Source organism: Dichomitus squalens (genome assembly GCF_000275845.1).
Source record: "Dichomitus squalens LYAD-421 SS1 unplaced genomic scaffold DICSQscaffold_14, whole genome shotgun sequence".
Taxonomy (NCBI): Eukaryota; Fungi; Basidiomycota; class Agaricomycetes; order Polyporales; family Polyporaceae; genus Dichomitus; species Dichomitus squalens.
Genome location: NW_006766896.1, coordinates 516,308 through 530,072, shown reverse-complemented (window position 1 = coordinate 530,072; position 13,765 = coordinate 516,308). Strand labels below are relative to the sequence as shown.

Sequence of the window (13,765 nt, the reverse complement as noted above, 5' to 3'; positions counted from 1 at the left end):
CACAGTCACTATGCAACGGGAGCTTGTACGAGGTGAGATGAAGAGAAAATCTAGAGCGACCTGCAAGTCGTCTTGCGCACCCTCTAACCCGTACCCTCTGAGGTTTACGACGTGTAACGAAGCGTGTCTCAGGTTGCGAGACACGGTCTTGCGTCGTTCCAATCTTCCTCAGCGGAGTAGTGCTGTTTAGAGTATCCTGCACCGTGCCCCTTGCGAGGCGCCTAACGCACCTGAATATTGTTCTGGATCCATGCTGTGGCTCATGCCCCATTCGCTGCCTGTGCCGTCACGGGACATGTTGGGCGCGAGGTGAGCCTCGTCGTTGTCGCGAGTGCTGTCCGTGGAGTCGCGCCATCGACGGGTCGACCGAGGTGTTGATGCCGACGGACAGGAAGCACGAGTACTGGAGGGTTATAGGCGTGCTGAAGTTTTGAACAATGTCGCCTTAGGCCATTGGTACCACTAAGCAAGTGCTCGTCAGATGCACCAGAGCGCGACAGACGACCCATGAGGGACTTACGGCGGCAATAAATGACAAAGGACAGAAGACGCCAATCGCCAGACAGATGGGTACCATGTGGTACACGCTGTGAATCCCGAACATCTGCGGGCGGAGGCCACCCCACGATATGCCGTTGGCCGCGGGGTTCGGATGTCAGTGACGCAGAGTTCAAGATTGCGCCAAGTGCACTCACAGTGGGAACCCTGGGCGGTCTGACCCAACCACAGGCACGAGAGGCACTGTTCGCGTCAATGATCGTGACCATCATCACGTCTGCCAAATGGGGCGGAGTAAGCAAAGAGCAGGACGGATTCTCGAAAATGACTGGCCCAGCTGAGGGTGCGAGCACATCGCGCCGGTGTCCTGGTAGCGCATTCCGCCTGTACAATGTGAATCTGTGTGGAACGGTGCTTCATCCTCCGTGGGTGAATAGAACGGGTCTTCGGACGACCACGCCGAGTGTGAGGGACCTGCGACTGGTCCAGGCGGTGTATTTGTGGGCTGCACGTTGAAACGCAAGGGATCTTGGACGACGTTAGAGCCACCAAAGCTAGTCCGGCGACGTGCAAGGCTGTCGGCAGAGAGAGGTGTAGTTGGACGAGAGCTGACTAGCCCAGCAGGAGTCCCGGTATAATCTACAGCGGAAGAGGAAGAGTGCTGCAAGACAGAGGGTGGGCTAGCGTCCATGCAGTTAGAAGGGGGAGAATGATACGAGCTCACTGTACATAACGGCGGCGACAGGTGGATGAGCGTTGCTACCTTGTACGGGAACAACGCCCAAAGTCAGAGGGCTCACAAGAGCGTGTTGATTATGGCTTTAACTTGTTTCGGGAGTGATGACGCTGCCCGTCATTATGATCTGACGCCCAGACGCGTCATTTCCCATTTCGGACAAGCTTTCGCTCCTCTCTCTAAGCCTTAAAGCTCTCGGATGGCCGCGTTTTCTTCAAGTCCCCATCTTGTCCTTGTACCACCACTGTCCTGCAGACAAATTCCTTCCGCTTCTCACACGTCTTGTCCTTGCCCAGGAACTGAAGTTGTGAGCCCTTTTTAGGGCTAACAAACACTTGCACCTCTTGCTTGGCAGGCTCAATACTGTGACGCTCCTCGATGAGTACGACCCGCTTCTCTTGTTCAAGCATACCGCACTTACCCGTTGGGGTACAGAACAATGAAGCACGCCATCCACTGGTAAGCCAGTACTGCATACCTTGCGTAGATTCTACAACAGCACATGCATGTTGCCCCGCCTATTAGGCGTATCAAACATGCATGTTCTACCACCTGCCTATTCAGGTTCTGCCAACCGCTCGCAGTATTGGTTGCCATTCGCGCTTCCTCCTCGCTTTGTACCCATAGATTAGCAACTCTAGTGGCTATATGTTCAACGGCATGACGTTTGCGCGCATAAATAACATGAATGAAAATGAAAATGATATCATAAATGATGAGGGAGGCACCAGGTTCGAACCTAACACTGCCTTGAAGCGCTAACATCTGCATGTCCTGACCACTCCGCCATAGGTCTGTTGAACTTCAGGGAGTGTCTATTAACTAGACGCTTCTGGAATTTCCGTATGCCAGTCGCCCGGGCAAACATGCATGTTTCCCCATCTCCCGGATCATTTCCACTCTGGGCGGCCCCACACCAACATGCATGTTAGCATTCATCCGGTAAATCCCTACCGGCCCAGCCCATATCAATTCCGTCCTACGGTACAAATGTAAAACGGAAAATGAGATACGAGAGAACGCGTACGACGCCTCAAAGGTCGAGATGAAGTGCTTGACCTTTGAGGCGTCGAGAGCCCGTTTCGAATCCCGTCGCGTTGCCCATGCTCAAGTAGGCAATCGCTCAGTGTCCATCGATCGGCTAAACGGTAGGACGTCGGACGCACCGAGGACAAAGACGACAACTCGGTGCCCTCTCGAACGCCGCGCCAGGCTGTCGCCCGTACCGAAGAGGACGAAGGTGAGGGCGAACTGCCTGTGGGGCGCCGTGATGGTGCGGAATGGGGAGACAACGACCACAGGAGGCCTTACCAGAGCGCGTGAGGAAACATTGACGCTGGGAGACGTGATGGCTGGACCCCCTGGGGGATGTGAACGAGCGAGCGGTGGATCGACGTGCAGGCAGCCGCAGCCACTGGATAGACGGTTGCTCCGAGGACACCACTTTTGAGCCTTCCGTCATAGCGCAGTCATTTCCAAGACGAGATTGCTCTTTCTTGATCTGGAAAGCGAGCTCGTCAGTGTCGCGCACAGCACAGAGCAACTGATACCTTGGTTGTAACCAGGAAAACCGCCATCTTCTCGTGACTAGTCTCCGCAACGAAGCGCCCGGCCATAGTAAGGGCAGCCTTGCGACGCTGGCCAGCGCTGGGCGGGAGATCAAAGTGTCTGCGGTGGCGTGCGCGATGGACGCCTCGATCAATCGACCCGGTCTTATCTCCGACAAAATAGGCTTGTCGTGGCTGTGCCCACGACATACGCCGAATGCTGTGATGCAAAGAGGCGACGTCATATGTACCTGGTAGTGAAGATGGACGTACCCAGGGTGTGCGTGTAAAGCAACACAAATTATAGCACAAGATAGCGTGGCTGACCCATATGCTCACACAAAGACTGAGAATTTCAAGACAATCTGAGAGTTGCGCGACAACGTATCGTACAAGCGATCGATCTCCATCTCAGGCTGGGGCGTTCTCCTAATACAACACAAACGTGTGCTTGTCCCAGCCATACAGCGTACGGAGCTGGTTCTTCCACCTAAAGATGGTCAATGTCGTACTAGATTTGAGGTATATTAACTTACCGGTCTTGCGTGGCGAAAGGGACTCTATCTATATACTTGTACTTGCGGCTCGACCTCTGCGATCCCAATGAAAATGGGCGCGGCTATGCGATGGACCACACGTACCTTGATGTAGAAGAACTGACCGCCCTGCCCTCCCGCAGGATCCAGACGGCCTTGCGTGGGTTCCGTGAATCCGATCGATCGCATGGCCTAAGTATCGGAATCAGCCTGGACGAATCGTAGCCGCGAGGAACGATGGTCGCTCGACGATGATGTGCGTCGCCGCAGCACCGGGTGCCCGCATAGCAAGGGGGAGGAGAGCAAACGCCGGAGGGGGAGACGTAGGGACAGACATACCTTAGAGAAATCCCCCAGAGAGAACTTGTATCGTGCTTCGATATCCTTTTTGAAGATGGACGCGAAGACCTGTAATTTTTGAGACCACTGATGCGCGCATCATAGCGGCGTTGTACTCACTTTGTAGTGCTTGTAGGAAACTTGGATGGCGGCCATGCTGTGACGAGAAACAGATGAGCGGCCGACGAGTAAGGGAATACGACGCAGAGAGGACGAGATGGAGAGTAGCGCAGTAGTCGCACTTGTTGGGCGCGAGAGGTGGGAGTTGTGCGACTCACGGGGCTCTATTGCAGAGAGACCAACCTGTGAATCAGAGCTGGGGTGTGCAGATGTCGACGCAGGAGAGTAGACTGTGAGTGTCAGTTGTGCGGGATGAAGAGACGATGGCGCGCGATGAGAGCGACAGCGGACGCGATCGTACAACAGCGGGATGTACGCGTGCGCTCCTCGCAGTCGTACCCACGGCCCCATCTTCGAGCCCAAATGCTACACTCTTCGCACAGCGTTCGGACGGTGCGCGAACGACGCTGATGCGTTTCGTTGAACTGACCTTTGTCTCATCTCATCAGCTCGCCGCCCATTCCCCTCATCAGTTCAGATTACCAGTTGGACGATGCGATGTTCGTACAATTACTCCACAGACCTCAACATTCTGGACCTCGTACATGTTCGAACCCCGGACCGCACGCGTTCGAAAAGAGACCGTCTGCGCCTTCACACGAATCCGACCTCGTGTCCCATCAAACCTTCTGGAAAGCGCGTCAGCGCGCGAGCCCAGAAAACCTCTCTAACGAGAACGTACCCAAGCACACCATCCGCGCGTCGCGCTCGCCAAGTTTCGTCTCCGCGTACGTCAACATGCATGACGTGCAGAAGAGGTAGGTTTCTGGACCCTCCATCATGTCCCCATCGTCCATCACACCGCCAAACAACATGAGAAGCAGCCCGATGAGAATGATGCGCGATCCCGACCGCACGAAACCCACTCACAAAAGGATCCTCGCGAGAACATCACACGCACTGGTGCCCGCCCTCCTACCGAACGCGTCCAGTACGACTTCGACTTCTTGCCCCGCTGGCGGACAGCCAGGCAGTCCATGTACTGCTGCGCGACAAGCTCGAACACGTCCTCGGCGACCGGCTTGAGCAGCACCTCCTTGAGCGCAGCCCCAGGCCCGTCGACTGTCTCGACGCCAAATGCATTGGTGTGCTTGGAGATGAGAGAGACGAAGTAGCACGGCTCTGAGGTTGTCTTCTTGGTTGATGCGCGGAACTGGGACGGGATGGAGCGCATAGGCAGGAGCGCGTTGCAGCCACTACGGGAGAGGATGAGGGCGATCTGGCTCGCCGGGATCGCGACGAGGGACGTTAGACGATAGCGAGAAGTGAGCCCACGAAGGACGTACCCTATGGAGTGGCCTCCTGCTCGTCTTCGTCCAGCGTCGAGTCGGGCAGCACAATGTTCAGCAGCACTATCCACAACTTCATGACACCCTCCTTCCTGCCTTGACGTGTGTAATCGTCCTGACGAATTTCTGCGATAGTGTCTCGTCTGCAGCAATGCTCTCGGCGGGCGCGCCCTCAGTCGGTACTGGTTTAGAAGAACGTGTCGTCGGTGAGGCCGCGGACTAGTGGGCTTGTCAGTGGTTGCACACAGTAGGTACGAACGAACACGGACAACAGCTCCTATTCGCTCTATTGCAACCGCATGCGCGACCTTTGCAGTGGGCTTAGGAGGCGGTAGACTCTTGTTCAGCCAGGTCCGGTAGTACCTTCTCAGGATCTGCAGACGGTCTATATTGAGGACAGGTGTTGTCGTCACCGACGCAAACACACGCCCGATCTCTGTTGAGCGCCGCGAGCGGTCGTCCGCATCGTCGAGGATATGCGCCAGGTTCGCTGTCGAGGAGTTGTGCGAGTCCGCGCGGAGCGCGAAGTCGAACGGGTTCTGTCTGGATGCGAACGCGGTGAATGTTGTGTGTGTTTGGGGGGCCGCGGCAGCAGGGACGCTGTCTTGGGTGGTGCGGCGGGCGCAGCACCTGTCCCGGAGGGCAGCGGGGTACAGCGGAGTATGCGGAAGAATGGGATTGACGGGCTGCAAGTGCACCGGGGTATATCGTCTGCGCATCATGTCAGGGCGACTTCATACGGTATGATGGTGGACTGTACCTTCTTGACGAAGTCCCGGACAACCTCTCGCTGGAGCACGTCCTCTGCATCTCGCCAGAGTCCGAGCATATCATACGTGCGCAGACACTCTGTCACGTCCGCGTATAGCTTCGACTTCTCGTGGTGGGTCGGCTTGCTCGGCGTGCCGTGGCCGCCGACGAGCGAGTTCAGCGTCCTCGCGAACATCGAGGTCGGGGGATAGCCTGGAAGTCATACGCTCGACACGCGGCATATGCGTCAGGTTCAGCGCGGGGTCGTTAGTGCGACTCCGCGCTCACAAGCGCATTAGGTTGATTGCACCGCGGTGGGTGCTCGCTCGTACCAGGTGGTTGGATCCCATTGCATCTCCCGAGCTCATTCGTCGCCGAGCTCATTCGTCGGAGGTAATTCTGGAGGCCCGTGCACCTGCGTCTCGAGCGCCGCTGATGCGTGGAATACGCCACGACGTATGCCATATGGTCAACGTTCCAGGCGCGCAGGTCCTTGGGACTTTATCTCGGTCGGTTCTTCCCCGGGTCTATCCGTCTCCTCCCGGGGCTATATCTTCGCATTGATGGCGACCGGACAACTAGGAGACGGCTCCTTGCGATCGTTTCGCACGCGGGTTGCTTGTACTCGTCTGCTGATGATGGTGTATCCCCCCAGCCCCTTCGAAGACCTCCCGCGCGCGGGGGCCGTCGTGCCAGGTCGTCAGCGTCAGGGCCAGTGCCCTGCGACTCTGCTACGGGCAGTCCGCTCCCACATTCGCTGGACTGGCTCAGCGGCCAACGGCTCCGTCAAGCCAACTCTCAAGCCTCGCCCCCATTGGCTCGTCCGCGATCATGGGACACTCACCGCACGTCCCGAGATGGTGACCCTCACGCGCGCGTTCGCTTACCCCACCACCATCTAGTTTTCTGGCCCGTCAATGTCGGCCACAGCGGGGGCCCGTCACGCTGACCAACATGACGGACGATGTGCGCGCCATTCCGGCGACGAATCGTGCTTTATGGGGCAACAGCTATCCGCCTCTGGGTGGTCTAGGTCAATGTCCCGTCACACTTTATAACGAATATCACTTACCTAGACTACTACGACGTTTGGAGGGATTGCAGGCCGTCCCGCTGGCCCCAGGGTTCAGTTGCGCTCCTGATCACTCTAGACTACCAGTCTCACCTGCACCTGACATTCAACAAATTTCGGGTGACCTCGCGCCTTGTTGTACAGTCGCTCCCATCGAAACGCCTGCCTGAGCCGCTTTGTAGATTACAAACGAGCAACCATGCGTTGTGACTTACCTGCGCGCATACGCGGCGGCCCCGCGCCTGCCCTCTTCTTCGCGCTGAGCCGCCCGCTGGCACCATTCCCGTTCACTGTCAGCAAAGAACGCCGCGCTCCTAAATATCTCTTCGCGTCGAGTCTTGAGTTCCTCCGTCCAGCGTTGTGTGAGCGCGTTATGCTTGAACCAATGGACGCGCATGCCTGTGAATATGTAAGCCGCTGGCTCATGTCTATGGCGCATGTACAGCTCACTAGCTTCCAGGAAACTCCGCATCTCGCCAGCCTTCACTTGGTTGACAAAAGAGAAATCACCCCAGATCCACGAAGGTAGCCTGTAACTGTCGCCTAACTGCTGCTCCACCGTCGTTAAGGTGAAGGCCCGCAAGTCCTCGTCGTTCAGGATTCGGAACTTCTTGTGATCGTTGGGCATGCCCAGGACCAGCATGATGTCGCGCAAGGCACGATAGCGATCCTTCGCGCGATGCTGCGCTTGTCGCTTCTTCTGCAACCTACCATCTAACACGGTATTGTGCCGTATGCCTGAGCCTTGCCTTTTTCGTTTCTCGAGCGATTCGAACGTCGCGATGTGCAGGCGGAGTTCGTCGAGCGCTTCGTCGGCTTGCCCTTCCCGCAGCGCGAGCTCGGTCTGGACAGCCTGCCTCATGTCCGGGTGTTGACGAATTTTGCTGTGATAGGTAGATGGCAAGGCTACGCCAAGGTCCGCGAGTTCATCGGCCATGGCGTTTAGAGCTTTCTGGGCGCGCGATTCGTTCTTGCGTTTCTTTTTCCCTCCGGCAGCGGTGGTCGCCACTGTTATCGGTGATACTCCCATCGACGCGTCGTCGCGGGTGTCGCGCTTGGGGAAGGTAGCAGGTAGTACTTGGTCCCTATAAGTGTTGCAGGCACTTCGGACAGCCGGTTCGATCCACTTCTCGAACTCTTCTTGACACGCCAGACGGTCTCGCCGAAAATCGTCCATCTTCGCAGCTAGAGCTGTGCGGTCCTTCTCAGTGCCCCGGCAAGTGGCGATCTCCTTCTGAAGCTCGATCCTACGCGGCCGTCAACACTGTGCAGGTTCATTGGGTTCACCCTGATTCACTTACCGCGAATCATCAAGGGTGAGCGCGCCCCGCATCGCGGTGACCATTCCGACCCCATGTACGTCACCCGAAGCCGCCCGCTGCTCGTTGAGTTGCTCAGCGATCGTGCTCACCGTCAGAGCTATGCGGTATTGTGAGCATTCGGCCCATGCGATGGCACTGTCACTCACTGATGTCCGCAGGGGGTTCGAACGGGCTCTCCAGAACCTTGTGCTTGGTGATGTCGACCACATCGCGATTCCACTGGGCATGCGCGTCCTGCCATTCAGCTAAGGTACCCAGCGGGAATCGATCGTTCACAGAGGCTTCAACCGTTTGGAGGTACTCCGTCGTCGTGGCCAGGCGTTCCTCGGCGATCTCGAGCTTGTCATATAACTCCGTCGCTGATCCCAGGTGAGCGGATGTTTGCCATGAGATGCAGAGTGACACATACTTATATGATGGATGCGTCGCACATTGTGATCCGAAAACAAGTCGTTCAAAGCGTCGTGCCGATGTCCACTGGACATTTCCTTGGTGCGGCGGGACACACCGCTGATGATGCCCCACAACCGCTCGCAGGTCTCCCCACAGTCCATGCACGAGCCGGGAAGGTGATGGAGCGAGAAGTACGGACGACACGCCGGTTTGTGCATGCTTAGATGGTACTTGCCTACCGCAGCTATGATGGTCGGGACATCTGGGTCGTCGATGGACTCCAACTCGTCGAGCATCTCCTTCGGGAACTCCGTCTCCAAACGTTCGCGTAGGTGGATGATGTACTGGCAGTGGATGTCGTACGAGCCGATCAGCAGCTTGAGCTTGAGATACCGCTGTAGCGACGAAACCATGGCGATGTCCACATACATGTACCTTGGGTCCAGGTCATATCAACAGTGGCACATAAAACGCACATGAAAGCTCACCCTTCGGCTTTGGTTAGATCAACGACCCCGCCTTGCATCACCATCATATGGCGACACACCACAGCGATGATGCCTGACACCGGGCCTTTGTACTTCCCTGAACCCATGGCGGCAAACTCGTTACACGTAGACGACTGTGAGCGCTGATAAGCAGGTCGGTGGACGTCAAAGGGCGGACGTGGCCTACTTCGTATTTAGGTCGCGGCGCTTGAGCGATATACTTCTTGAAATCGTCTTCGTGAACGAAGTACGCGGCACCCTTGGTCAGAGGAAAGTCCTTAGGGTCCGTGTGCTTGAGCTTCAGGTTGAAATGGAAATTGCCGTCAATCGAGTAATGCAACGCGTCCAGATATCTGTTTCCACGAGTGAAAAGCGTGACCCTCTACACCAGCGTCGGCTACACTCACTGGAAGGCTGGGTCGCGATCCTCCCATCCTGGGCGAATGTTCTTGCCCGGTTGAGGGCAAGCCGGGCACAGGACCGCAAGACATCCAATGTTCAGCAGGCGCGTCGGGTCGACACCGGCTCGTCGACACGCGCGCACGAAGGTGAAGAGGCGGTATGAGTTGTTGAACTCACGATAACGATCCTAAACCAATGAGCTCTTCGTAACGCGGAGGCGGGAGAATTACGTACCTTCACGTCCTCAGCGCAGACGTTGTCCGTCTGGCGCTTGAGGTGAGCGAGATAGTCGTGGACGTTCACTTGCCCGTTGAGATTGAGGCTGTGGAAAGCCTCCAGCGCTGTCAATGAGGTGGCTGTATGAGGGCGTTCCCACGTGGCCGGCCATAGTCCTGCCCGCATCAGCTGCTCGACTTCGCTCCCGGAGCCTTCGCAAGCGCAGTACACAACGGGCAGGTCCATGATCCCGTGCTCGTGGAGAACGACAAGATTACTCGCCTTTGAGAGCGACTTGCCGCACAGGGCGCCGCCGTGACCAAGGCGAAGCTCATACCCGATCTGGGGCAGGGCGATTTTGGTCCAAATCCGCTTGTCGAGGTCCCACTGTAGAATCCGGTCGTAAGGCCGCTCGCAATGCGAGCGACACATGCATTGCGCACAACGCATTGCCAGAGGTGCGCAATCTTTGCATCGAAACAGAGTCCGCAGTTCCGGAGGGTTCGTGGTCAGCGGGGCAGCGCACGAGGGACAAGCTACTAGGGAGCTTGGAGGCTCCTCCAGCTCGTCCCATAGTTCTCTGGCGCGCATCGCATGACCTTCGTCAAGGTACTTGGCACATCTCGTCGAAGGCTGCCACGCAGGATTAGGGAAGAGTCAGCTTTCTACTCTAGAAATACTCACCAAATGGTAGCTGACATCGATTCCATCCTCCTCCCCTGGCTCTTCCGCTTCGCTCTCCACATCATCCTCCACCCATGCCTTGCGCTTAGCGGGAACGGGAGCAGACTGATCGGACGAGGGGATGCTGTCCTCGGGTTGAAATAACGTGTTGTCCCACTGGATAGGGGGAACTGGAGCGAAGGGAGGGGGTTCGGGGTGATCAGTGCGTGTTTGGCGAGGGCTGGCTCTGAATAGATTTCGGAGTGCTTTCTTCCGAGGAGTGGTGGGCTCCTCTGCCCGCACCCTGCGGCGAGAGAGCGAGGCACCCAGCGTCTTCAACGCCCCAAAACCCATGGCGTAGCGCAAGAGGGGCCTCAAGGTGGGCCGAGCGCAGGGGACAGGGGACGTAGCGCGACAGTGTAGGGTCCCAAAATTGAAGGAAGGGCGCGCATCAATGGTGGCGCTCCTTTATCGCCATCTCTCTGCCTCCCCAGTATTTGCATGCCTGGTAGCTGGACAGGTTTTTGCCACATTTGTTCCCCTGGCCTCTTTCCGGTGGTTGTACAGTAGTGTGGCGAATGGTTTCAAAACATTGCATTAGAATCACCCCCTCGCCGCTTCTGACATGGCAGGCGGTCAGCCACTGGCCTGACATGACTTCGGCACAGGCATTGCCCATGCGATATGCTATGCGCGTGATTTGCCCCAAAATGGTCGGTAATGCCTAGACATGCGAGTTCCCGCATGGTACCCGCGTGAACTCTCACTTGACTAGTGAAGCTGCGCAAAATGGGTAATTGAAACCGCACATCGACCACCCATTCCAACTTCGGCGCCCGCAGGCGTGCGATAGTATTCGTTGACTGAAGGCATTGCGTACTCAACGATCCATAGCCCGGACATTTTCATAGGACTTGATTTCTAGTAAAGCGGGCTCACCTGAAGATAGATCTGACGATCTGCCCCTTGACTTGCCATTGCGACGAATGCGGCCAGTGCTCTTTGGTTGCCGATGCGTGCGATCCAGGGATTATGAAGTAGACTCACTCCTAATAGAACCTTTGAAGGCGCGCTCCGACTGTCTTAATGCCCTCGCGGACATACAAGGGGCGCTATCTTCTGTAGACCTGGTGCGCCTATACTGAACAGCATGTGCAACTATACCAAAGTGAGCGAATGGGACACGCTCGACTGCGGACCATGTCCGCTGGAACGTATCCCACAGTCTGAAGTCGTCGCTGGCGACGCCAACGATGACTACAGTGACTTTTGACGAGCCATAATGTATGAGATATACTGACCGGTGAGGCCCAATTCGTGGGCTCTTGTTGATCGATGCGCGCCAGGGGTGGATGGGAGATGTGTGCAGTACCGCTTAAACAGTTGGCGAGCCAGAGCAGACGATGTGGCGATCGGCCGAGCATAGCGCATCTGGTCGTTCTGCCTGCTTGGCGTTGAGTATGTCATTGATCTCGGTCGCTCAAGGCTCCGATCTCTGCGCAAAGGACGTGTGGGGGGCGTTGGGGAGGCGGAGGGTAGAGGAGTGTATGCGCATCCACTTGCCTCACGTCAGCAACACCTTATTTACTGCATTGAAGCCATCCTGCTGTGTGTCCTTAACAGTGTTTGCTACATTATGAATGGTAACCTTATACGTACTTATGTACTACATCTAAATAGCCTTAATGGGTATTGAAAGCTCAACAGGGTCGTTCTTTTGTGTTGCATCGTGGGACACTCGCTTATCTGTGTGGTGCACGTCACGCAGCGTCAATCCCACTGCATGTGCAATTGGTTCCGCGAAGCTGAATGGCGTCCCATAGAACTTCTCTTTGGTAGACTCCGTTCCTGCTGCAACCTCGCTCCCTACTATCACTCATACATGTGGTAACTCAGGAGTATCTCATTCTCTTTGATCCACGCTACATCAATTCCACTCTGCTTGCTTTTTCCATTACCGCCGCCACCACCAGCAGTAGCGACAACCCCAGAGATCATTCCGAGGCCCATCCACCCCGTCCTCATCAAGCGTGAGGCCTGTGCATTGTTGTCCCTTAGACACTCAGCACGCCTTTATTACATACCAAGTGGCTGCGCGGCTTGTAATTGGTACTCGCCGCAAGCTCCCTCACGTACGCCCAAGAATCCCAGCCCCTTTGGCATGTGAGTATTTGCTCCTCATAAGGCAATAACACGTCCAGAGCAACCGCTGTTAGTTGGACATTGCAGCCTGGATACGTGGCAGCGCGACCGTATCTCTGTACCCATTCGTAGCATATTGACCGCCATAGTAGATTGAACAACAGACTATGGACATGGCCCCCTCGGGGATTAATTCTACATGTGCTCCTGGCGATGGAGATGCAGATACAGGGAGCAAGTCTGTTGCGCGCGACTCCGACCACAGCAATCATCGTGCGCCCTCGTATCCAACAACGTCGTGCGTTTCCAAATTGATGAAGCCCAAGAAGCACGCTCACCTTTACCCGCAGATCGCTCAACACTGTGCGCGATGTGGACACGACCGCCGGCGGGCATGGTCTGCCTGCGCGTGTACATAGGCATGCCTCCTATGCATGTTCAGTCGCGCGCGAACTCACATTCTATTCTAGCCCGATACGCTCACCCGAAGTCTCTCCTGAGGCCGCCTTCCGTCTGGTCCCAAACCGGGCTGGCATAGGTCAGTACGGGTACAGCTTGGGAGTGCAATATGACTGATGATCCAACAGCGCCGTTGGTGTGTCAGGCTTGGGAGGCCAAAGTGGCTAGCCGCGGGGTGCTAGATGGGTTCGTGTTCACCTCACCAAACATGGAGTTCGTTCCCGAGTACCCTGTGTTTCGGGAGGTCATCACTACATACGAGGATGGCCGATGGGGTGTGCACGAATACTCACGATGGCCCCAGCCTTATGTGGAAGGCATGCACCACATCGCCTGTATCCCACGCCAGCCAAACCTCCCACATCTGCCCCGAGTGTTGTTCAAGTCTCTCTACCCGAAGCACGACTGGGCCGAGAGAACCGAGTGTCACGGACGTTGGACAGACGCCCCTTTTTGCCGCCCATTCCCTTCCCTTTGACGCCCACCTTCCATTTCCGGACCGTTTCCTTTCCTAGCTCATCCCAGTTTGGACACTGTAGATACGTTCCCACAGCCGCATGCTACGTTCCCGTGATCGCCATGCCCTTGCCTTTTCTTTCTCGCCCTTTGTTCCCCCTTTTGTCATCTTCACTGCCTCGCTCTCGCGCCTTGTCCTTGGTTGCTAAGCAGCCCCTCTAGTATATAAGGACCCCCCTAGGCGCTCCCTAGTCCCCATCTCGACCTCTTGGTCATTGGGACTAGGTGAGTGACCATAGTGTTGTATCTCTCTTCGATTGCTAATGTATAACTTGGT

At 56.4% G+C, this 13,765-nt stretch overlaps 4 protein-coding genes across 4 annotated transcripts in view; 1 reads left to right on the top strand and 3 right to left on the bottom strand.

The window, feature by feature from the left end:
• Positions 1-3,210: 3,210 nt before the first annotated feature.
• Positions 3,211-3,812, bottom strand: DICSQDRAFT_170192 (uncharacterized protein; the record flags this gene model as incomplete). Its single annotated transcript, XM_007365824.1, has 5 exons — positions 3,211-3,271; positions 3,318-3,373; positions 3,423-3,509; positions 3,657-3,725; positions 3,777-3,812. The coding sequence occupies 5 exons, from the start codon at positions 3,810-3,812 to the stop codon at positions 3,211-3,213; spliced, it is 309 nt and encodes a 102-aa protein (XP_007365886.1).
• A 3,394-nt stretch (positions 3,813-7,206) lies between these two features.
• Positions 7,207-7,845, bottom strand: DICSQDRAFT_30136 (uncharacterized protein; the record flags this gene model as incomplete). The annotated part of the gene is made up of 2 exons (XM_007365823.1): positions 7,207-7,286; positions 7,338-7,845. Coding segments are annotated over 2 exons (588 nt in total), but the record flags the coding sequence as incomplete, so codon positions are not given.
• Positions 7,846-8,347: 502 nt separating this feature from the next.
• Positions 8,348-10,341, bottom strand: DICSQDRAFT_60668 (uncharacterized protein; the record flags this gene model as incomplete). Its single annotated transcript, XM_007365822.1, has 6 exons — positions 8,348-8,568; positions 8,619-9,037; positions 9,091-9,224; positions 9,278-9,443; positions 9,498-9,679; positions 9,727-10,341. Coding segments are annotated over 6 exons (1,737 nt in total), but the record flags the coding sequence as incomplete, so codon positions are not given.
• Positions 10,342-13,081: 2,740 nt separating this feature from the next.
• The window catches only part of DICSQDRAFT_60433 (uncharacterized protein), a gene marked incomplete at both ends in the record, with an annotated part of 8,620 nt that continues 7,936 nt past the window's right edge, over positions 13,082-13,765 (top strand). The window contains one exon of the mRNA XM_007365821.1: positions 13,082-13,406. Coding sequence (XP_007365883.1) covers positions 13,082-13,406 — 325 coding nt within the window. The remainder of the gene's footprint in view (positions 13,407-13,765) is intronic.